We start from the raw sequence: 24,846 nt of genomic DNA on the forward strand, positions 1-24,846 counted from the left end.
TAAATGTAGTAATAACAATGCAAAAAAACTACACTTCAAAAAATAAAAAAAAATAAATACATATATTTTTTTGGTTTTATTTTTTTGCTCTCACCAGGAGGTGCTATTATGCACCTCCTGGCATAGTCTCTATTTTAATCTGAAATACTGCATTAATTGAAAAATAATTGTTAAGGATTTTTTTTTTTTACTATTTCACTGGGAAAAATGTATCATAATTATTGCATAAATTAGTACCATGAAATTCTCTCAAAATACAAAAGAAAAAATATTATTGAACAAAAATATATTAGATTGATTTTACTGAAGAAAAAAAAAAAAGTTACATTTCAGGTGACCGTGAAGACCATGAGTGTGACTCAAATGAGGACCGCACAAGGGTTAAAAGAGCTTAAAAATATTTTCTGCTCTCCATGCTTTGAAGCTTAGTTATGAGTTTAAGAAGATGGCAAGCTATTGGTCATATAATTAATTATAAACACCAACACAGATAATTTGATGTTTTCACAGAAGGGTCAGAGGTGAAGTCCATGTATTTCAACATCCAGCAGCCCATCTTCAAGAAGGGGTCAAGAGAAGTCTGAAGATGTAGGATCATCAAGGTACAGCTTCTTAGAAAGACTAATGACCTGCTGAATGTGATGGACCATTAACCTTTCACTTTCTCATCAAACCACCTATGTGCATTAATTCTATTATTTTCCCTTTATACAATATACAGTACATAGAATAAAGATTTTAAAAATACTACTGTCAAGTCTCTAATCAATTGCGTCTTTTAATGCATCCAATCTGCAAAATGAATTCATGCAAATTTAGGTGTGATAAGGCACATATCTCAATAGAGTTGACAGGAATAAACAGATCCAATGCATGAAACCATTTTACAATAGATCCTGAACAGTATTTACACATCTGATCCTGAGCCACAAACATTTTATGGATTCAATGTTTTGTAGGAATTGATTATCTATGCAAGAACATTGTATGTATATATCCCAAAAATGCAGTTACTGCATTTCCATACAAATAGGAAGAAACAAGAACAAAATAATACAAAACGGACACAATTTGCTCATGGATGTGTATTTTAATAAAAATAATTCTGTCAAAATTAAATGAGTACAATATTTCTTTATCATGTTTCCAGTACATAGGTATGACTCTCTTTTTTTTTCTTTTTTAATCGTTTTTCTTTTTTATGTTGTTTTAAAGTTTTTTAAAGGTTCATGCTAAGTAGAGGGTAACCCATTTCACAATTGCTAAAAGAAAACTCAAATAAAATTAAAATCATAATAAGTAAATAAATTGTGCACAGCTTGCTGTACTCCATTCCATTCATCCTGCTCCACTGTCTTTTGAGGCAGGAACATCCCCACATGACTAAAATGATCTCGACAAGGATTTTGGCTACTTTCTTCACTTCCATACATGTACGTAGGTCCCTATTTAAAGCCAATAAGAAGTTATATGATGGATCATTTTAAAATGACAATATTCATTATAGGTGGTTAGATTATGATGAGTTCCAAAACATATTTGGCATTAAAAAGCCGCCCCATGACAAAAGATCTCCAACTTACTGTTCATGTCAGTAGAAGTATGAGCGCTTCTATATAAACTGCCATTTTGTAACTCAAACATAAGTAAAAAGTTACACAAGATTTCCCCATGCAACATTATACCACCATTTAACAACCAAATTAACCCATTTAGCGGAGTAAAACAGTAAAACAAGATTGTTTGGGATCAGGATGTGTAAAATCCCCACCCCACACAATCAGACCACCACATAAACATTGCTAAAACAAATGATGGGGAACAGTGTAATCTGTGATTTTCATTATGTAACTCCAGAGTTGGGAAGGCCAAGTTTATTTTAGCTATTGAGGAGCATGTGCAACCTTCCAGTGACCTCTGACTTCTTCCAGGTCAACCTGCACTACACATACCTTGTTAAAACGCCTGTCATGATACAACAAGCTAGACAGCACTGTCCTAAGAGTAAATGAGGTATAAATGAACTAAAGCAGGTGTAGATACAGGAATGTAACAATCTCATGATGGCCAGCAGCAAAACATGTGGGAAATTAAATCGGCTAAGCTACATTCCACACCACGGTGGCGTGCTGGCAAGTAAAACGCTGGGTTGACATGGGATCGATTTATATTTCTTCCTTCATGGATGACCAGATTAAAAGACAGGAAAAAGAAACACAAGCTGCTAATGGGAAATAAAGAGTGTTAAGTGCCTGAGCCAGTTAACATCACATGTACAAAGGCCAAAACATAAACGACTGCTAAAGGAGGGAAAGACCAAAACAACTGCACTGATATGAGTTCTGGAGCAACAAAGATGATTGCAATTTAAGGAGATGTTCTAGGTGCTAAATAAATACTTTTTTCTCTGTTCATTTGTAGGAACGCTGGGTCAGTCAACTGTCTTGCATGCTGCAAGTTCATACTCTGTCCCTCCATTACTGAACAGGAGAGGTAGACAGATACAGTAATGCATCATGTGCATTCATTGAAGTACAGTGCATCCAATGGTAAGAAACTTGAACAACAGTACTCAACAGCCAATGAAACAACCAACAACAGAAGTTGAAACGGTGTCAGTTTGTAGTTATTAATCTAACAGGAGAACTATCAACACAGTGACACTATTCACATGGGTATAAAACAGTAATACGAAGTTAGTCTGCAAACGTCAGTGGAGCTTCTCAGTAATCAAACAACTGACCTTAATTTTTTTTTGTCAAAAACGTTGCGTTTTTTATTTGGTACAGCCACAAAATTTGGAACACCACTTGTTAAATTCAATATACCTAACTTAAAACTTAAAAAAAGTAACGGTTGACAATTGCATGATATAAAGATGGTAAAATAGTGGTAAAATAGATTTATTTTTTGGGCAAAGGTCTATGGTTGAAAATATAAGTCATCTACATTGGACCCAAAGGCAAGTCTGCGTCGTCAATGTGTGATTGTGTCTAATGAAACTCATGCTGGTGCCTGAGATACTAAAATAGCTTAAAAGATGCTAGGAGCCAATTAGCTCCCCCTCTCTCACAAAAACATTGTAAAGTCACGCCTAATTCACATATTTGCAACACCGACGTCCATTTGCTTCCTAAAGGGGCTGTTATAGTTAACCAAATTTAAAAAAAAAACCTATAGAATTGGCTTTTACATAAAAAAGGACCGGCTTAAAAACCCACATTATGATCTGGTGAAGCGACACCTGTGTCCGCAAACATCCCACGCTGACGACAAAAGAACATTTGTCTAAATACCTGAGCTCTGACTGAGAAAAACCAGAGTGCGTAGCTCAAATTTTCAGGAGGAACTTACCATTATGTATATTGTTGATATGGTATGCTTGAAAAACTATGCACTGAATTCACCCATAAAAAAAAAAGACTAGATAAACAGAATAATTAATTATCCTTAAATAGTGTCACACAATTTGTATTTGATAATACTAAATTAAAAAGAAGCCTCTCTTCTCATGTTTCTATTCAGTCTGCTCGGTTGCTTCTGGCAAACGACACACCAATTCAAACACATGTTCTCCTCATGGCAACCAACTGAGAAGTCCTCCTTTTAGCTGTCCCGAACACTGCCTGAGGGAAAAACAGATGTTATGTTTACTGGAATATTTAATTAAATAAATAAATAAATAAATAAACAAACAGCAGGGGAAAAAGAGGCCAAGTAAAACAAAAGTGATTTTGCAAAAGAATTAACACTTAACAAGACCTATAAATGTGTATGTGTATATACAAAATGGAATAAAATATTTATATATAATATCTAAAATATATATATATATACACATATGACTTTAGTTACTTTTTAGTTTACGCTATCAAAAACATCCAATTCGAAGTGGTTGTGTGCTTCAAGTTAGCTATTTTCTTTGAATGTGCAAGACATTTGATTCATTAGTAGGCAAATAACTAGCAGAATAACAGTGTAGCTACAAACCAAACCCATTTGTTTTTGATTATGATATGTTAAAATAATATGACAATATCACAGTTTGCAACATAAAGCAGCATAACACTGTTTTTTTACTGCTAAAATAGCAAATGACTTACACATTCAAGTTACAAAAGTCACACATGCGCTGAAATTATACTGAATTAAAATAAAACTACAAGTGGAAAAAGTCTAAATAAAGTAAAAAATAAAAGGTACATTTAACAAACACTAGAAGAACAAACACTAAATCGGACTTGTAAATGTGCAATAAAAATGTTACAAAACTTCAATAAAATTAGAGAAATTAACTTTGTTTTTATATTATTTATTGATGCAGCACTGTGAGATTTTCTTAATCTTGCTAAAAGTTAGATAACCATCCACCCACTAATTACATTTCACGTTTCCTGATAAAGTGTCTCTTGTCATATACAGAAAGATTAAGGTTCCCACGTTAAAAGGGATGAAAACTGAAAAATTACACTCAATTAAAATAAAAATGCAAAAAATAAATAAATAAAATAATAATAATTGTGCCTTGAATTAAAACAAACTAAACTGGATTTTACAGTCAAATTCCTGTATAAAAAACAAAAAATATAGTATTTTTTAAAACTATAATTACCTTGGTGCTCTTGTCTGGACTGGTGCTAGTGCAAAAAGTTGTCGATTCTGGCGAAGGAGCAGGAACCAGAGCGAACCCTGGCCATCAGCTGCACGCACTCGGTGGCCTGACCCAGAGCCAGCATGAGTGGAGGCTGTTTGGGCAGATTCTGAGACTCTGAATGAAGGAAAAGACACAGATAGGAGGCCATTAAAACCATTCAATATTTAGGAATGATGACAACTCATGGCCATGTTACAAGACCATTACAAGCTCTTTTATCAGTCTCATGTTATTGCAGCCACATGAAAATGAAAAGGCCTACATAAGTAGGGGTGCTCCGATCACGATTGGCTGAACTGAGAAGATGCGCCAATAAATGCTGAATAAATTTCAGCATTTATTGGCGCATCTTCTCAGTTAACAACGGCTCTGTGTAGTAACAGCTGCTCTATGTGAAATCACGCACCTGATGGAATTAACCGCTGATTAGAGAACCGGCTTTACTGACAAGATGCGCATAACGATCGGCCGATCATGATCGGAGCACCCCTATACATAAGCGATCATGTTCACAGAACTTAGTAGTGTGTGATCTCAGCCAGCCAAGCAGTCTTACCCAGAATAGCACTGTTGAGAGCGGAGCAGATCGCCTCTCTTTGCATGGGGTCCAACTGCTGGCCCACGGGGCAGTTCCAGGGGTCTGAATATGCCAGCAGACTGAATGCATCCTGAACACACACAAATAAACAAACGCATTGGCGAGTGGGCACAAAGGATGCAAGTGTACTGCTACCCACAGGGTTAATCGGGTTTCCACTTCAACTGTGTATTTACATCATTAACAAACAAGAGGAAGAGGAGTAGAACAGATTAGTTTATATGCTCAGAATATTATTGCATGTTTAAATAGACCACTTCACCAAAATTTAATATAAAACACAACAATATGATTGCACAATATCACCATAACACCCTACCCTCTTGTTTCCCTCCATCAGTCCTACCTGCAGCATCTTTTTGTGAGTGGCGTTTTTGCCATATTGGCGGCAGAGCTGCTCGCTGAGGGCCTGAAGCTCTCTGCCGAACTGGATCATTCTCTCCGTGGCCGCCTGGTTTCCTCCACACAGCTGTCTTGAGCTGCAGCTGTCATCTAGAGGAGCAGATAAATTGCAATGAAACCACAAAAGCAGACATATTTGCAACTCTAATTGCATAGTGCACATAGCTATGTGGGACTATTGGGAATGCAAATATTGTAATATAATATAATATAATATTATTTTCATTTATATGAAAATGATGTCATTAATTACTCACCCTCATGTCGTTCCAAACCCATAAGACCTTTGTTTATCTTTGGAACACAAATTAAGATATTTTTGATGAAATCAGAGAGCTATCTGACCCTACATAGACAGCAACGCAACTGAAATGTTCCCAGTAGAGATCGACCAATATGGATTTTTCTATAGCCGATGCCGATGTTTTTTGCATGCTAAAATGTCACGATAATAATAAGTGGATGCACAACATTTCTAAACTTATCATCATTTATTGAGCACTGACTTGAACCATCTCTCGAATCTTAATTTTGTGCACGGCACGGTATTAAAATAAAAAATGTATCCAAAGTTAACCAAACAAAATCAATAAACTGACGAAGTATTAAATATATAAAACAGGTAATTATATATATAATATATAAGTCAATCATTTACATAAAAGTTTTAAAGCATTTATTAAGCTGAATTTTTCAAGTTTGTTGGAACATAAATGTAAACTTAAATATACATTTAAATAAAATAAATACAATTTTATAAATAAAAATTAATTAAACTTAAAAACATAAAAAATAAAATATATAAAAAATAAATAGTAGTGCCGCAAACACACTAGCAACCAGCAACATTTGTGTTTGCTATAAATGACACAGAACATCTAAAGTGCATTCTATTTTCAAACTTACATCGCAGTCTGTTCATTATTAAAATAAAGTACAGTCAACCAAACATGGTGTTTGTATGTGCCATTCATAATGCGGGTTGAGCTTTCTGTCACGCCATTACTGTAATGCTCTGCCTCATTTCCATCTCACTATCACTGTCAACACACAAAAATACACAGTCAACAGCAGAGCTGGTCTCTCGAGAATGTAAGTACACACTGCAAGCAAGTTCAATTTTATATGCTTGGCCTTGCATGCATACGGTTCACATATTCTGTTTTTCTGACTGGTTCAAAAACAAAAAGCCAATTACTAACCCAAACAACAACACAGACCTAGTCTCCTGGTTGCTGGTGGCACTGTGGGGCTGGGACTTGGTGGAGTCGGTAGAGTTGGACTCTGAGTAATTGACAGAGGAAGGAGAGGAGGATGGAGAGGAGGAGGCGGAGCTTACACCTGTGTATTTGTTGTGGCTCTTATTTTTGTTATTAGGGGTGACCCCATTACTGCACGTGGGACTGTCTGCTCCTGAGTCATGAGGAGAGAAAGAAATAATGAGAACTATCTTGAGAAACAGTATGAATGAAAGGGCATCACTTCAATTGTAAGTTAAGCCCCTTTCACACTGCGATTCCGGAAAATACACTGGTAATGTGTCCCGGCAATTGTTCCCGGGTCACTAGATTTTGCACTTTCACACTGCCAGTGATTACCCAGAATAAGTGTGTGTGCTTACACACAACCCGTAAAGGTCCCGTAAAGACACGTGACATCAGGGTGTGCCGTGTAATGTACGAGTCGAAAACGCTAGGCACGTTAACTTTCACTTAAGCTGGCAAACGATCTCAGCTTCAGCGCGGAAAAGTGAGGAACTACCTGATCTCTACCTCTTCCAAAAGTTTTGGCTTGGGGTCGTACACATGCGGCAGCAGCACTTTCCACCGAACCAATAACACGGGGTTGCCCGCCGACGTGCCTGACTTTAAATCGGCGCTACTAAACACAGATATCGGCCAATGCCAATATATAAACAAATGACAAATATCGGCCCGATATATCGGTCGACCGAAACGTAGTAAATACTTCGGTAAAACAATCCATGTGAGATCAGTGACTCAATTTCAGTTTTGCGATGCTACGATGCATTAATAAGGTAAACTGGAACCGGGAACACTTCCCATACCACCCGATGTACTTGCTACATCATTAGAAGAATGGCATCTACGCTAATATTAGTCTGTTTCTCTCTTATTCCGAGGTCACCGTAGCCACCAGATCCAGTCTGTGTCCAGATCAGAGGGTCACTGCAGTCACCCGGATCCAGTATGTATCCAGACCAGATGGTGGATCAGCACCTAGAAAGGACCTCTACATCCCTGAAAGACAGCGGAGACCAGGACAACTAGAGCCTGGAATTGAACTACTGGTTTCATCTGGTCAGAGGAGAACTGGCCCCCCAACTGAGCCTGGTTTCTCCCAAGGTTTTTTTTCTCCATTCTGTCACCGATGGAGTTTCGGTTCCTTGCTGCTGTCGCCTCTGGTTTGCTTAGTTGGGGTCACTTCATCTACAGCGATTTCGTTGTCTTGATTGCAAATAAATGCACAGACACTATTTAAACTGAACAGAGATGACATCACTGAATTCAATGATGAACTGTCTTTAACTGTCATTTTGCATTATTGACACACTGTTTTCCTAATTAATGTTGTTCAGTTGCTTTGGCGCAATGTATTTTGTTTAAAGCGCTATATAAATAAAGGTGACTTGACTACGAGAATAGTTTTTTTTGCACAAAGAAAACATTCTTCTCCCCCGAGTTATGTCTTCTCCATTTAAGAGAGTATTACAATGCATACGCATGCTTTCCCCTAAGGACAAACACGCTTATTTTGTAGATTATGTTAATGTGCACGCTTTGATTACATCAAATACATTCAAAATGGTAGAAGACATAACTTGGTGGAGAAGAATTGTTGTGTACATTTTTTTAAAATCTATGCACAAAACGTATTCTCGTAGCTTCACAAAATTTGAGTCACTGATGCCACATGGACTATTTTACCAATGTCCTTACTACGTTTCTGGACCTGGGAATATTACAGTTGCGTTGCTCTCTATGGAGGGTCAGAGAGCTCTCAGATTTCATCAAAAATATCTTAATTTGTGTTCCCAAGATGAACGAAGGTCTTATGGATTTAGAACGACATGAAGGTGAGTAATTAATGACAATTTTTATTTTGGGATGAAATATCCCTTCAAGATGATTTAATGTTTTTGAAAGAAGTCCCTTAAGATCACAATTTTTTATCAGTAAAAGAGTAGAAACAGCAATATTGTGAAATATTATCACAATTTAATTATATAATTATTTTCTATTTGAAAATGAAATATATTCATGCTATGGATTACTTCATGCATTACTTCAGTCTTCACTGTCACATGATCCTTCAGAAATCATTCTATGCTGATTTGGTGTTCAAGAATTCTTTTTAATTATTATCTATGTTGAAAATGGTAATTTTTTGGGGGGGAAATTTTGATACCTTTTTGTAATAAAAAATATTTTGTAACATTATAAATGTCCATTTAATGCAACCTTGCAGAATTAATATATTAATTTAATTAAAGTTACAGACTCCATAACATTCAACAACAAAATAATATAAAATAATAATACAATATAATAATATATAATGTATATAATATAATATTAAAACCTCCTCCCTTTAATAGTCTGACTAAAAATTTTAAATCCATTTGAGCCATTTTCTGAAATCTAAGCAAAAAAAAAAACTACAAAAAACAAAACAACATGCCTGAAAGTATTACAAGAAACACTCTACAAAAACTTTTCAACTACAAAGGATCACTCGTTCTCTTTGTAACCTCTGAGAAAAACATTTAATTGGCTGAATAATAGAGAAGCTCAATTTAGCAGATCTCGAGGGAGAGAATCACAGAGAAAGCAGAGAAAGAACTAGAGTGAAGAATGAACGGGGAATAAGGAGAAACATTTTCAAAAGGCTTTCTCACAGCCCGTTGCGTACGACGTTGAAAGTCCTGCATATGTGGTGTGCAAGCATGTCCTGTACCTGCTACTCCATTGCCAACACTGTTGTCATCCGCCTGCAGGATTTCCTGGTGTTTGTATGTGCCATTCATAATGCGGGTTGAGCTTTCTGTCACGCCATTACTGTAATGCTCTGCCTCAATTTCCATCTCACTATCACTGTCAACACACAAAAATAAACAGTTAACAGCAAAGCTGGTCTCTCGAGAATGTAAGTACACAACATTTGTGAGCAAGTTAAATTTTATATGCTTGGCCTTGCATGCATAGGTTCACATATTCTGTTTTTCTGACTGGTTCAAAGACAAAAAGCCAATTACTAACCCAAACAACAACACAGACCTAGTCTCCTGGTTGCTGGTGGCACTGTGGGGCTGGGACTTGGTGGAGTCGGTAGAGTTGGACTCTGAGTAATTGACAGAGGAAGGAGAGGAGGATGGAGAGGAGGAGGCGGAGCTTACACCTGTGTATTTGTTGTGGCTCTTATTTTTGTTATTAGGGGTGACCCCATTACTGCACGTGGGACTGTCTGCTCCTGAGTCATGAGGAGAGAAAGAAATAATGAGAACTATCTTGAGAAACAGTATGAATGAAAGGGCATCACTTCAATTGTAAGTTAAGCCCCTTTCACACTGCGATTCGGGAAAATACACTGGTAATGTGTCCCGGCAATTGTTCCCAGGTCACTAGATTTTGCACTTTCACACTGCCAGTGATTACCCAGAATAAGTGTGTGTGCTTACACACAACCCGTAAAGGTCCCGTAAAGACACGTGACATCAGGGTGTGACGTGTAATGTACGAGTCGAAAACGCTAGGCACGTTAACTTTCACTTAAGCTGGCGAACGATCTCAGCTTCAGCGCGGAAAAGTGAGGACCTACCTGATCCCTGCTTCATTACAGTTTCATTACATTTTTTTCATCGCGAACATTGATCTGCCTTCAAAACAGCCAGTAAAAGAGTTGCGCGATAACGTGCGTCATCACAACGAAACGGCCTTTACGGCATTAGTTCTGGCTTTTGTTCACACAGGGCTCGTTCCGGGACTGAACCGGGCAATGTTACTAGGTCCCCGACCCGGGATCAGTCCCGGGACGTGTTTGCGTTCACACAGAAGGTGACCCGGCAATGTTTTCCGGGTCCAGCGTGCAGTGTGAAAGGGGTTTTACATAATCCACCCAACTGCAGTACAGGTGAAACAAGTGATTCAAGAAACCATCTGCTCCACATCTTTTCTGAAAGATGTTACTCGAGATCAGACCCACACGGAATCTAGCCCCACGCAATTCTGAATTTGAACAGCTGTTCTTCACAAAGGTCTATACGTCTTTAAACCCTTGCATTTTTGTTTAATAAATATTTGGGCTAATTTCATTAATGCTTTTAGCTACCTATTAGATTAGTTAGCTCAGTTTAGAAATAAATGAATTAAATTCAATTTGTAATTAAAAAGAAGTGTAAACACATCAACTAAATTTAATAAATCGATTGTAATAATGCTAACAAAAATGAAAGAATCAATGATGAACTGCTTCTAATTGCATAGATTTCTACCCTACACTTTTTGGAGAGAAAAAAAATTTAAGCACACAGATTCTGTGTGGGCCTGTTCAAGACAATTTAACAGAAACACTGTAGACATTTCAAGCACCTCAAATTAAATAAAAACTAATAATAATAACAATAATAATAATAATAATATGCAAACACTTCATATTAGGGAACACATTCGCTATTAACTATTAAGTGTTTTCCTTTAATAAGCTCCTAATTTGCTGCTTCTTGATCGTTAATAAGGCAGTTAAGTTTAGGTAGGTTAAGAGATCTAGAACATGGTCATGCAGAATAAGGCATTAATATGTGCCTAAAAAGTACTAATAAAGAGTAATATGCATAATAATAAGCAACTAGTTAATAGTGAGAATTGGATCTTAAAATAAAGTGTTACCAACAACATTTATCTAAAAAATGCATTCAAAATGTTTGCAAAAAAAGTCATTATTGTAATGTAAAAAAAAACATATACAAGCATGAATTCATTTATATAGAGAATTAAGAAAATGTATAAAGTGCACTTGAAAATAGACAACATAATATTTGTTGGACTGAATTGCTGTATTGGTGTAATAACTAGATGTTTTTATTAATGATGATTTATTCATGATTTTGTTTTTTGATCATTAAGTTAATGAGCATTTTAGAGAGAAAATTGGTTTAAATGTCATGCATTAAAGTCACAAAATTATCAGATGAAACAAGGAACTGTTATGATTCAACCAAATACATTAAATCACAAAGTGCTTAACTTTGGAGTAACACCGGAGACGTTAGTGTGGAGTGTGTCTGACACCTGTGTTGTGCAAGTGTGCGTTGGTGGCTCCGTGCCGTGGGCTCAGGTTGGGGGAGTCAGGATAGCTGTCCTGTGATTTAGGAGAGCGGACACTAAAGCACCGTACCTCACTATCTGTACCATTCACCATCTCCACAAACTGCCGACACCTAAGGAGAGCAACAAAGATCACTTTTATACCAGTGAGATCTCACACAAATACACACTTCAGACAATCTGCCAATCAATTCAAATTTTGGTTTCTGTTATCCATTATGCCTACTGAGTGACACTGTCGGCTTAAACTGTCTGCCTGTCATTCAACTGTTATCCATCACACACACACACACACACACACACAGAGAGAGAGAGAGAGCGCTATCACTGCTTCCTTCCCACACATCCTGGCACTATTCCCACAGCAGCATCTGACGACCTCCGACAGTGCAATTAAATAGCGTGCATGCACCTCCATGTAAGGCTTTATATTAAAAAAATCATTTTTTTCTTTTTTTTTTGAACAAAATTCCAGCCAAACATTATAACAATTGTTCCCAAAGAGAAATGTAACATTACACAGCAAATGCCCCAGAAATGCCAGTAACATGTTGAGAACAGGGTTTATCGCTCTGTAGCGCTTACAATGATTTTCTGAATGCAGTTTGCCTTAAATCAAAAGATCAGGGAAAAATCACACTTTCAATGCATGACAAAGAATTATTAAAGGGATAGAGTTCACACAAAAATGAAAATTCTAAGCCTAAGACCAAAAATGAAAAGCCTAAGACCAGAAGACTAACACTAGCTTATCACTCAACATGAGGAATAATTCATAATGCTTAACTGGTTTGTACAATAACAGAGATTTTGAACATGTAGTACTGTTCAGAAATTGGGGGTTGGTTAAACTTTTTTTTTTTTTTTTTTTTTTTTAAGAAGTCTCTTATGATCACCAAGGCTTAATTTATTTCATAGAAATACAGTATAAACAAGTGATATTGTAAAATATTTGTACAAATTAAAATGTTTGAACTTTTATATTTTAAAATGTAATTTATTCCTGTGATGGAAAAGCTGAATTTTCAGCAGCCACTACTACAGTCTTCAGTGTCACATCACAGTCATCAGAAATAATTTTGTATCATTTTATTCTGCTGTAAAATAAACATTTCCTTTTATAATCAATGTTGAAAACAGCAGCTGCTTCATATTTTTGTAAAAACTGATGCATTGTTTTTTTTGAATACATTGATTTATTTATTTTTTTTGGAATGCTGGAACTGCATTTATTTTAAATATATATATTTTGTAACATTATCAACATATTACCTGTGATATTTGTGTGCTCATTTTTTTAAGTGAAACCAACTATGCAAAAAAAATTTTTTTGTTAACTTCAGTTATTATTTGCATCCACTTATTTTTGGAGGAGGATCTTCTAATTGCATGCAATTTGAATGTCACAAGGCACCGTTCCCACAAAAACCTCTCAGCAAGATAAATATTTCGAAGCATGGCCTGAATATTAGCAACATGGCCTGTTGCTGATGTATGACTTGTAAGCGTTACAAAAAAGTTAGTTCAAAGACAGTTCATATTCAACCTTATGCAATAGTGTATGACTAATCATATCAGATGCAGCTCAGTCCAAAGCAACCATGACCCTCTTTTCACCCTGTGTGTTTTTTTCTATAAAGACAAGTAGCAAAAATAGCGCCCTATTCATCAGAATGACCATAGGGCACTTTAGAAACCATTATGTATAACACAGAGTTAAAGACTGCCCTAACCTCAGGCTACATGTTTTCGGAGTACATTTGCAGTATGAAACTCCAAAAAAGCTTTGGAAGTTCAAATACAACTGAACTCTACTGATCCCCAGAAAAAAAGAACACATTTTTCACCTTGTTTCAGGATTTAAGCAATTCCTCTTGATCCACTCCAAACAAAAAGACACACACATGGTTCTCAGAGGCTGGTAGACATACAGTACTCACTTCAACATGAAGAGTAAATTGGGGTTGTGTTCTAGGAGTCCGGGGTACAACTGCTGTGTTGCGTCAATGGCTTCTCCAACACGTCCTGCCAATACCAGCTTCTGTATACCTGCAAGCACAAAGAAGAAACCACTAGTGTGTTTTGCTCTTGTTTTGTTAAAGTGGTCATATCATATCACTCAATAATTCTCCTTAAGGACCACTTACAATGCTAGTAAAGTGTTTTGAGCATCCATAATTTAGTTTTATAATCATTTTCCTTGTCTCTGACCCTTTTAAACAGGTGCTTTATTACTTTTATGCTTTTAAGACTTCTATGTTAATGTCCTCTTCACAGGTGAATGCACCACGCTTAAATGCACCATTTGTCTGTAACAGCCTCTTTGCAAAGCTTGAATCAGATTGTAACAGGTTGGCATAATAACGTATAGTGAAAAAATGCAGCTCTTGGCAGTTAAAAACAGGGTCCTTTAAAATAGGGTGACCCTGACATGCTTTTTTTATAAATTGCATCAGACATCCAGGTCCTTGGCTTTGTGTTACTTTTGTTTGGATATCTGCTGAAAGTAATAACTGTAATAACATAAGTAATAACAATGCACAACCTTGAATGCGCTGCTATTTCAGCATCTCACGCATGCATGAGCACCATGTTTTTTTGAGGACCATAGAGAGCACGCCAATAGGAAGACAAAGGAAAATGTATGGTCATCCTATTAAAAAAAATAAAGAATAATAATTAAATAAAGTATTTAATTTCTATTATTGGGATCATTCAGGTAAGATTTGCAGAGCAGTAGGTGCTACACACACCAGAAAAAGCACAATTAGTTAAACAGTTTATATATTTTTTTTGTTCTACTTATTTTGTTTAGGAGTTAGGCTGGTGACACACTGGCTGCGTGGTGTGAGCGTGGCGTTTCTGCTGCGTGTCAGTTGCGTAGCGGCTGCATCGCGTTTTCTGTGTCTTTACACACCAGAATCGTGACTGACGCGTTGCTGGCACGCTGCTGCTGCTTTAGGTGACATAGAGGGAGGTCGCCGACAGACCATACTCTTGTCTACACGACAACAATATCTATACTTCATGTTGAGCATAAATATAAAGCCTACCGATAAAGGACACCGTCAACAGTATTGACGGCCAAATAGACTATGTTTGACAGGTGCAATATTTGAAAATCAATTATTTTTTTAATTACATTTATATTTGAATTTATATCAGCTGAGACGCTTACGCCACGCATCCAATGTGTCACCAGCCTTAGGCCTGTATAATCAATACTTTCTACTTATTACCTGAAAGGATTGAACTCCGAGGGAGTTCAATTTTGAAGCTTAGTTTCAGTACATATTCTTTTTGCAAAGGAGACATTTTTTGTTTTCAAAGTTAAAGCATACATTTACTGTACGCTGAGCTCTTTTATCTGAGAAGATCACAGAAAATTTGATTACTCATGATAATACCAGCTTTCAGCATTAAAGTATAATCCTACCCTCCTATAGACTAAAAATTACCCAACATTTAATTCATCTCATGAAAAGTTGCTTTCAACAAGATTTATTAAATTCACTCAGTTGTTCATTACAACTTAAATCAAAGATGCTTTACTATAACTAACTGAGAAATAACCCATCATCCCAAAAAAAGCAATGGTTTTGCTTATTCTGTAAAACTTCATGTTCCTCATACCGTTATATTTTCCTATTCCCAAACCACAAACGACATGAGAAGATCTGTTTAACTTATTAATTCTACCACATTTTCAAATCACACATAATTATCCATTTATTCATTTCCATTTGTTTTTAGCCAAACTAGTTGACTTTGTACTCACTCTGTCTGCTTTTTATAGAGGTTTGGTCCTCTTGGATCATTGTCTCTGTGGCTCTGGCAAAGGCCATTGCTGTGGCACAATACCCATGATGAACTAGGTAGCTGGATACCATACTGCAGATATAAACATAAAAAGGTTAATATGAATTATAAATCACAAATAAGCCACATAAGGCTGATTAGCAGTGAAACATGAAGATGATGTTTCTATCAGTTTAGCAACTGCTGAATTTATTCCAAGGTGACTGGATGCTCACTTTTGCAGAACCGCCTGCCAGTCTCCCAGTCTTTCTCCAATGGGGAAGCGGGCGATCATGCTGTGGATCTTGGCCCTCCATTCACTCATGTAGTCCTCAATGTCAAACACAAAAGGCTGTTGGCCAAAATTAGCATCTACTATCTCTCCTGGAGTCTGTAGCCCTACTGTGGGGTACAGGTTAGGCTGATATGACAGGGACAAAAAAAAAAAAACAGTAATTCACAGCACAGGGAATCCTTCAGCCACACATAACTGACAAGGCCTAAACTGAAGCTCCACACATGACTAGCCTACGACACGTTATCAATCAACCGTTAAATGTATTCATTTAGCAGACGCTAAGTGACCTACAGATGCTACAGTATGCTACAAAGTGAGATACAGGAATGCTACAATACAAGCAATTCATCCTAGTGGGAGAGTAACATGAGAACTGCTGCAAAACAAAGATCCAACGTTGGGCAGAAAAGTACAAGCTAGCACAGAGATTCAGGCTGATGGAAGGCCTTGACATGAAAAAAGTAACATTATGAGGAGACAATATATGCATTAAGTTACATCCAAAACCCAAAACTATTTTTAATACAAACATTTTCATTTTAGTGTTATCTATATACTAGTATATATTATGTTTAGTAAAATTTTTGTTGTGTGCTTTTGTCATTATTTCTTTCTATTTTAATTTGTTTTAGTATTAGTAAATTAAGTCCTTTAAAAAATATATATATATATATATATATAACAATGAAACACACACACACACACATATATACATACATACACAAACATATATACACTCACACACACACATTATATTATTATATATATTATATATATTTTTTTTTTTTTACTATTTTTAATAATTTGAGTATTAGATTACACTGTTTGAGGTCTGTGTGCTTTACTTACTGGGAGATCTGTGAAAGCCACACCTGGAAGAGAAAAAAAAAATAGAACTGCTTTGTATTGTGTATTCTAAAATTACATAAGACAAATATCAAAAACTTTCACTTGAGCTACAAAAGTGATTTCTAATGATTTAAGCATTAATAAAATGTATCGTTAAACAATATTTCATTAAATTATTACCTAAACTCTGCCCATTCTTGGTGTAAAAGCATGTGTTATTGATGAGGTTCACGCAGCAGCCAATGACGTCGCCCGTTGTGAAGGTAGGGCCATATGGTTGGCCAGTCCCTGAGGAGCAAAAGGAGTGTCCGTCGTCACCATGATAACCATAGGAGTGCTTGTCCCAACCTGAGGTGAGAGAGAGAGAAATACAATAATTAAAATGGGAATCACCTGGATTCAAAAGCAACATTTCCTGCAGTGATGTTAGAGGGAAATCTGTGGAATTACGTATGAAAATCCTAAACTATTTTAGACAGCAATAACACTACTACACTCTTATTGGAAGCTGAGAGCATAAGCAAATTAGCCAAAGTATGTAATAATCAAATATGCATGGGATGTCAACAATGGTGTTTAACTTATGTAGAGATCTAGGACGGCACAGATTTCGCCTGCTAATAAGAAATCTTGTTTCTGCCTCTGTACTGATAGAGACAGGATGGGTCGAAGCTGATCCTAAGCCTGCAGCGTTTGATATGCCATCTGGTCTACAGCATCATAAAATACTGCTTCTTACATAAATTATGAGCACCATTCCCATAATTGTGCAGAAAATAAATAATAGGGATGGGACGGTATGAAAATTTAATATCACGATTATAGTGACTAAAATTATCACGATTATCAATATTATCACGGTTTTGTTGAAACGAGATGAAAGTGTTCAAAAATAGTTGATGCTCACACTGAAAACATTTCAGCAAGTTTTATATTTAATAATCAACAAACAACTAATAAAACAAGCAACTCTATGCACTTAATTTAAAGAAAGATTAAATTCTGTGGCATTTCCTTCCTTACAATGAAAAGTGTAGAAGCATAGAAAAGCATAGAAAAGTCACTGACTTTCGCCATTCCTTCTCGAAAAAAAACAAAAAAAAACATTGTGCGCTGCGCTTGCGTCAGACTGTTGCTGGCTGGACATGATTTAATAGTGAGTTATTAAAACCGCGATAATCAAACACGGTTTTAATGATAATTCATTTTTAAACGATATTACTAACCTTCAGCACATTTTATCACGGTTATCAATAAAACCGGTTATCGTCCCATCCCTAATAAATAAGTGGTGGTCCCTTGCAGGATAGGCAGCAGGACTTTGGGAAATTATAAGGGTGGCCCACAGCAAAAACATACTTAGGGGTTCTGACTGCAATGCCTGATCAGGGTCCTGCTGAGCAGAAGTTGTTCTGAAACAAGCACTGCATTTAGTTTGGGTTTTATGGCATTAAGAAAATATCTCTTTCGGTGGGCAGCTAAATTTTACAAGACCATTTGAACAATTCATTAAACCTCGCACTGCCTCAAACCACCAAGAGGAGGAGTCCATCTGCATCACTGACCGGGTTGATCTGACTCAAAACCTGAATCCTAGCAGGCAATCATGATTAGTACATGATAAAAAAAATTTTATTGCATAAGCATTTATATTTAAAGTCACTACGTAAAAAGGAGTAAACAAGTGCATTCTGTGAATGAGAGACTGAACAGATGCAAAACGAATGAAAAAATGAGGAAGTAAATCTGTGGCTGTTGTGTGGTATTAGATTAATCTGCAGAGCAATGTGGGCAGGGATATTACTCCTAAAGCAGAGCTCAGTGTTCCCTTCATGCTAATGACATGGGCAGAACTCCAGTATGGGATCAGAGACACGGAGGTCAGCGGGGCGCATAAAACCATTACACTCAAATTGCACACATACCACACATGCAAATAACAATGTGCCATTGCACCATACATTCTCATAAGTAACTTCTACTGATATAAGTGTTTTGTTTTGGAATTATGGGATAGTTAATTGCAAAAAGCAAGTGAACTAAAGAGGAAAAAAGCAGAGATTAAAGACATTATAAACTAACAATGATATTTAGATATATATGTGTGTGTGCGCGCATGTGTGTAAAAAAACATGTATACATAAATGTTATAAAAATGTATATACAAATATTTTATAACATACATATTTTCATAAAATGTCTCTGTGTATGTGTGTGTATACACACACACACACACACACACAAACACGTATAAAACATACATGGAATGAAATAAAATGTTCAATTAATATTGTTTAAATTTGTTATAACAATATCATTATATTTATTTGTATTGTACTTATTACATTATTTATATTATATTAATATATTAGATTTTTATTGCTTATATATTAAATTACTTTGAGGGAAAAAAAATCATCTTTATTTTCTAACATCTAATTGTTTCCAATAAACCAGCTTTGTTTTATAACACACAATAACAAAATACCAAAAATGTAACATCAGACCTAAAAGAAAGATGAATTTGCCAGCATAAACTCTAGCCCTAATCCAGCGACCTGATCTTAACATATGTTACAGCATCCCAACTCTAGTCAAGGAAGCACCTACAACCAGAGCAAGAATATCATGCTGTTGGCTGTAGGCACTAAACACACCAGAAAATACATTGGCCACTCTGTATGCGTTTGACTACATTCCACTGTATTCCAAAGCACTCTGAGACAAAGAGTGGTTCATGAAGAGAGTACAGGGGTCAATAAACACACAAGTTGTAGTCAGCACGCACATGCCGAATTGGCTAGATTGCTCTGAAGCGTTTCAAAGGCCTCGGGCACAGTATAGAAGCTAACAAGCAATTGACAAAGTCACTTGATTGGTCAGAGAGGTCACAGGAGAGTAACATGAACCCAACTGTGCCTAAAACTGCTCTCTCTATTTTCTACATACAGGCCTTTCTCTTATGAGCTTATCTAATAAATGTTAACTTTGGGGTCAATTTCTATTTCCAATAAATTGCTGTTCTTTATCAAAGAATCCTGAAAATAAATGCATGACGGTTCCACAAAAAATATTTATCTGCAAAATAAATCTGCAAATTTGAATGATTTCTGAAGGATCATGTTACAGTGAAGACTGCTAAAAATACTTTACTTTTTACAGATAAAAGAGAGAGTTAATACAAAATGTTATGTTTCTACAGAAAGATGTGATTGAATATCATTCAAAACAGGTTACTAAATTCATGTTTGCCTGTATACATATTAAATCTTAATTAGTGTCAAGTTAACATAAGCTAAACATATTCACACCACCTGTTCAATTTAAGGTTTTTTTAGCAACACATTTTGATTTAAATAGAATATGTCTTACTATTAAATTACTTTAAAATTTAGTCTGATTAACTTTGCATTATCAAATCATACATGAGCAAAGTGATAGGATAAAGATTTTTCAAATTCCAAATATTGTGTATAGGAGTGTGTTCCACATACTATAGTCAAAATATTCAGTCCCATGTTCTATTTGACATCCTTGATTATGATAATGCAAGCACACTTCAGTTGGTTTTTGCATTCAAACTGGATTATGTTTGGTTATTGTGTCATTTTTCATTGCAGTTAGTCATTTAAATGAACTGGTCCAGTAGCAGCTTGACGTCCTCTAGTGTGTGAATGGATTCTCTGAATGAATGAAAATATTTTCTCTGATAAATATCAGCTTTTAGCTATGAGTAATTATGACATGGTTTTGTGATCTCAGAACATTCTGGATGCCAGGTAAAATCCATTGAGGAAAACCAATAATGAGATCTAGGTCTCCTTTCCTTTGAGTAAAAAAAAAAAAGAAGAAAAAAAAAAACACATCACAAAGTTATTTCCTGAGATTGAGGTGCACAGAAAGAAAAACCCTGAGATGTCCGTGCATTTGTAAGGTCATTCCCACAGCAAGTGTTCTTCAAGACATGTTGAGGCCAGTTCCCAGCATGAATTACAGTCTTAGTGTGATAGAAAGATATTAAAAAGTGCAAGATGGTAAAAAGCAGAAGACAAATGGTCTTAGGCTACAAGACTATAACCAAAAGTGAATCGTAAAAAGTCAGAGTTGGCCTTTTCATGAAAGGATTCATCAGTGCAAAAAAAAACTGTCTTCATAATCTTTAATCAAAATGTAAGAACTTTTCTTTTAATCTTCAAAGCTCTTCTTCCTAAAACAACTTTCCTTTTTGGCTCTCTCCAATCGCCTGGCTCCATTTTGACATGTAACACCCACTTTTCACAATCCAATCATTCCCCATGGATGAAATCAAGTCCCTCCCTAATTTTTTTTCTTTAATGTTCTACCAGAATTAAAACGGCTTATAAACACCATATCTTTTTTTACACACTTAATAAGTAACCTAATAAAGTTACTTTTTAAATAGCCTTTTTGTGGGCTACAGAACCTCACCCTCTCTTTAGTCACCCAAAGACCCATGGTGAACTGCTCATCCCTTTAGTGTAAAAACAAGCACAAACACACACACGCACACACTCACTCACCAGGCAGTCTGTTCATGTTGACCCCCTGGGCAGAAAGTCCAATTCCCATGTACCTGCAAACACCAATGAGAGAGGACAAATGTTATCTTTACTACAAATAAGGCCTCTGATAAACAATGAAACTGCATTTAAACCCAGTGTTGGGGGTAACACATTACAAATAACGCAAGTTGCGTAATCAGATTACTTTTTTTCAAGTAACTAGTAAAGTAATGCATCACTTTTTAATTTACAAGAAAATATCGGAGTTACTTTTTTTTTAAACTGACACCATTTACTTCGTTTTCCCATTTATTGACTGAAATGACTGAAATGAAATGTCTCAATATTGGGACAATTCGGAAGTACAGAGGTGTTGTGTGCGCTGTGTGAACTTGATGTAGTTCTAGACTAAATGTGAATGTACATTAATTCTTCCCACTCGCAAAAAAACTGATTTAGTATTCATCCAAATGAATTAAAACAGTGAAATGCAAACTCAGAATATGACGCAAACCTGCAATAATTAAAAATGTTAACACAAAATCCCATTTTATTAATTAAAATCTTTACTGCTGACGTTTGATGATCCAGTTCAATCATACTAATAAGCAAAAATTACTTTAGATAAACTTACAATTGTGTTTCATTGTTTTTTATTTTTATTGCTGAAGAGTGTTGAACCTTCTCCTGTGTTCTACTGTACAGACGTGAATTTACTTTTCCTTCAGTCTGAGGTTTATTCATTACACTTTTTGGTTTGAAAGGGCTTTTATATCTCCTATAATTATAATTTCTTATATTAAAAACAATCAAGCCCTGCTCATATTTAAAAAGTAATGTAAAAGTAACGTAACGCATTACTTTTCATAAAAAGTAACTAAGTAACATAATTAGTTACTTTTTTAGGGAGTAACGCAATATTGTAATGCGTTACTTTTAAAAGTAACTTTCCCCAACACTGTTTAAACCACATATTATGCTTCTGATTTCTGCAAAGTCCAGGGTCCATTGTCAATAGCTCCAGGGTCTATCGTCAATAGTGTAGAGATGTATAAAGCAAGGTTGTGCTTAAACTGTGCTTTACACTACTGACAATAGCCCACAAAAGTTTGCAGAAATGTAATTCTTTTGGTCAACATGCAGTAAATATGTGACCAATTTGAACCTGTTGTGAAATCTGTGTGGTGAAATCTTTCACCATCACAAAATTTTGCCCATGAAAATTCACCAAATAATACATAAATGTGACTGCACCCTAACAAAATAAGTGCACAATCAAATTCATTGAACTGAAATAATTAAATTGGTGACTAAACTGAGTATAAGGTATTTTGGGATACTTTTTATAAGTGCTAAGTGAGTCCTAAGAGAGAGTTTCACAGGCTTGGACCACAGTGACTAAAGGATGACTCTGCACTTTTTAACAGTTTTAGGAATGATCTGTAAGTTGCAGTTAGATGGCCTAATAGAACATGAGTGATCCAGCAGGAATATATTTAGTAATCATATTGCTAAGTGGTGACAGGAAAGGGTGGAACAATTTTCCATTTATTTTTGGACAATGACATCTTCAAACTGAAGGCATGACAAATAGTTACCAACCAGTGACTCAAGCATGATGCAAGGTCAGTGTTTCACAGCAATTACCATTCTGACACTGTGAGAATGCTTTACATAAATTTAGCCGCATTTCCACCGCTGGTACTTTACCCAGGAACTAGGGACTTTGGGCTGGTACTCGGTGTGTTTCCAACGCAGGAACCAGGATGTAAATAAAGTTCTGGGTACTTTCAGGGGTGGGACTCAGGCGCTGAGCATGCTGATTGGTTGAGTTCACGCAGCGTTGTGATTTAAAGTACCATTTATTCAGATAATTTTCAAAATATTACTCATTGTGTTATGAAATGTAGTAAATGTAGTTTAAAAGTATTTCAGGCAAGAATGTAGTTGTTTAAAACTCAAATCTGTGGTTTATTTATAAAGACAGCGCCTATTTAAAAATGTTTAGCTGATTTTGGAGACGATCAGCTCCACGCGATCAGCGGGAGCTCAGTGTTCATGTATCCGCCTAGAGCACTCTCACCTTGGCTTGTCCTTCTTACATTTGCTCTGATGTCTCTTTAGAGGTTAAACATAAGTTTGCTCTTTATTCAATTTATACATTAATGTTAAAAAGAAAATAAAAAGAGGCAATTGATATAATATTTAGTTTCATTGTGATGTGTAGGCTTTATATATACACATTTCCCTGAACTACATTTCTGCGGCAATTAATATGTTTAAATGAAAACGAAACGAGGCAGTGGTATTTTATATCAAATTTCATCTTATTGTAAATATACAGTGAGGAAAATAGCAGTAACCAAGGCAAGCTGACATTATCAAATATGCTTCTGTTTACACTTCCGAGTCAAACTCACGAACTACTGAGGATGCAAGTCCGAAATTTGCATACTTTGTATTCAGAAATGCGTGCAGACCTACATCACGAGACTATTTGCCTAATCTTCACGGTACTTTAGACCGCGGTGGCAATTCAGAAAGCAACAGATCTGGGGAGGACAATAGTTCCTGAGACAATTGTTCCGGGAAATCTCAGTGGAAACGAGGCATTTCAGTTTGTCATTTTGCTTTATTGATTCCTGAACTCAAGCTACATGAACTCCACAAGTTTGTGTAAAACTTACATGATCATGTTTTCCAGCATGATTTGATTTTCAAGAACACCGAAGAATTATCAAGAACACCTAAACATCTGTACAAGGAGTCACATGATCAATGTCACAAATTTACTAGGTGATTTATGAAATATTACTCATTCATTTTATCGTTATTTATTTTATTTTTTTTCAAAGTCCTAAAATTTTCAATGTGCTTTCAGGATTATTATCCCTACTATATGTAAAAACAGATTAATAAAACAGATACCTTTTGTCTTCAAATTTTACCAGTGATGCAACTTTCTCTCAGTAAAACACTGTACAGAAATGCCACCAACCAGAAGCTGTTTGCACTTACCCATCCCTTCCTTTGCTTACGATTTTCACCTCAAAGTAGTAGATGCCACAAGCGGCAGGAATAGGATGGATGGCCCGTACAGATGCTGCATCTTTGTGGTTTTTTCCGTGGCCTAAAGCAAAACGGAAACATTGAGGGGAAATGAGTCACTGACCAAACACCCCCTCTGGTACAGATGCCTGTCGACCTAAATAACAAGGTTCAGAGAAATTTTTTGGCACATACACAGCTAAGGATAGGTCATGAAGGTTGATGACAACAGCCCATTTTAAATGCTTATGTAAACAACCTACAAGTCTAAATGTCCAATAGGGGTCAGGTGAACCCAAAACCAACTATACTGGGCTTCCTTCTAACTCTCA

At 36.0% G+C, this 24,846-nt stretch overlaps 1 protein-coding gene across 2 annotated transcripts in view; it reads right to left on the reverse strand.

Moving 5' to 3' along the window:
* Positions 1-1,070: 1,070 nt before the first annotated feature.
* Positions 1,071-24,846, reverse strand: part of LOC132101462 (ran-binding protein 10) — a 31,026-nt gene continuing 7,250 nt past the window's right edge. Inside the window, exons 3-16 of one of the 2 annotated variants that reach the window (XM_059506451.1) lie at positions 24,485-24,596; positions 21,485-21,537; positions 17,124-17,291; positions 16,944-16,966; positions 16,033-16,217; positions 15,777-15,889; positions 13,939-14,047; positions 11,963-12,111; positions 9,935-10,145; positions 9,633-9,769; positions 5,599-5,744; positions 5,211-5,322; positions 4,613-4,768; positions 1,071-3,626 (exon numbers count right to left, since the gene is read on the reverse strand). In XM_059506451.1, the coding sequence (XP_059362434.1) occupies positions 4,638-4,768; positions 5,211-5,322; positions 5,599-5,744; positions 9,633-9,769; positions 9,935-10,145; positions 11,963-12,111; positions 13,939-14,047; positions 15,777-15,889; positions 16,033-16,217; positions 16,944-16,966; positions 17,124-17,291; positions 21,485-21,537; positions 24,485-24,596 (1,649 nt within the window). In that variant the 3' untranslated portion in view covers positions 1,071-3,626; positions 4,613-4,637. The remainder of the gene's footprint in view (positions 3,627-4,612; positions 4,769-5,210; positions 5,323-5,598; positions 5,745-9,632; positions 9,770-9,934; positions 10,146-11,962; positions 12,112-13,938; positions 14,048-15,776; positions 15,890-16,032; positions 16,218-16,943; positions 16,967-17,123; positions 17,292-21,484; positions 21,538-24,484; positions 24,597-24,846) is intronic. The other variant, XM_059506452.1, reaches the window with a different exon arrangement.

This window comes from Carassius carassius, chromosome 23 (assembly GCF_963082965.1).
Source record: "Carassius carassius chromosome 23, fCarCar2.1, whole genome shotgun sequence".
NCBI classification, from domain to species: domain Eukaryota; kingdom Metazoa; phylum Chordata; class Actinopteri; order Cypriniformes; family Cyprinidae; genus Carassius; species Carassius carassius.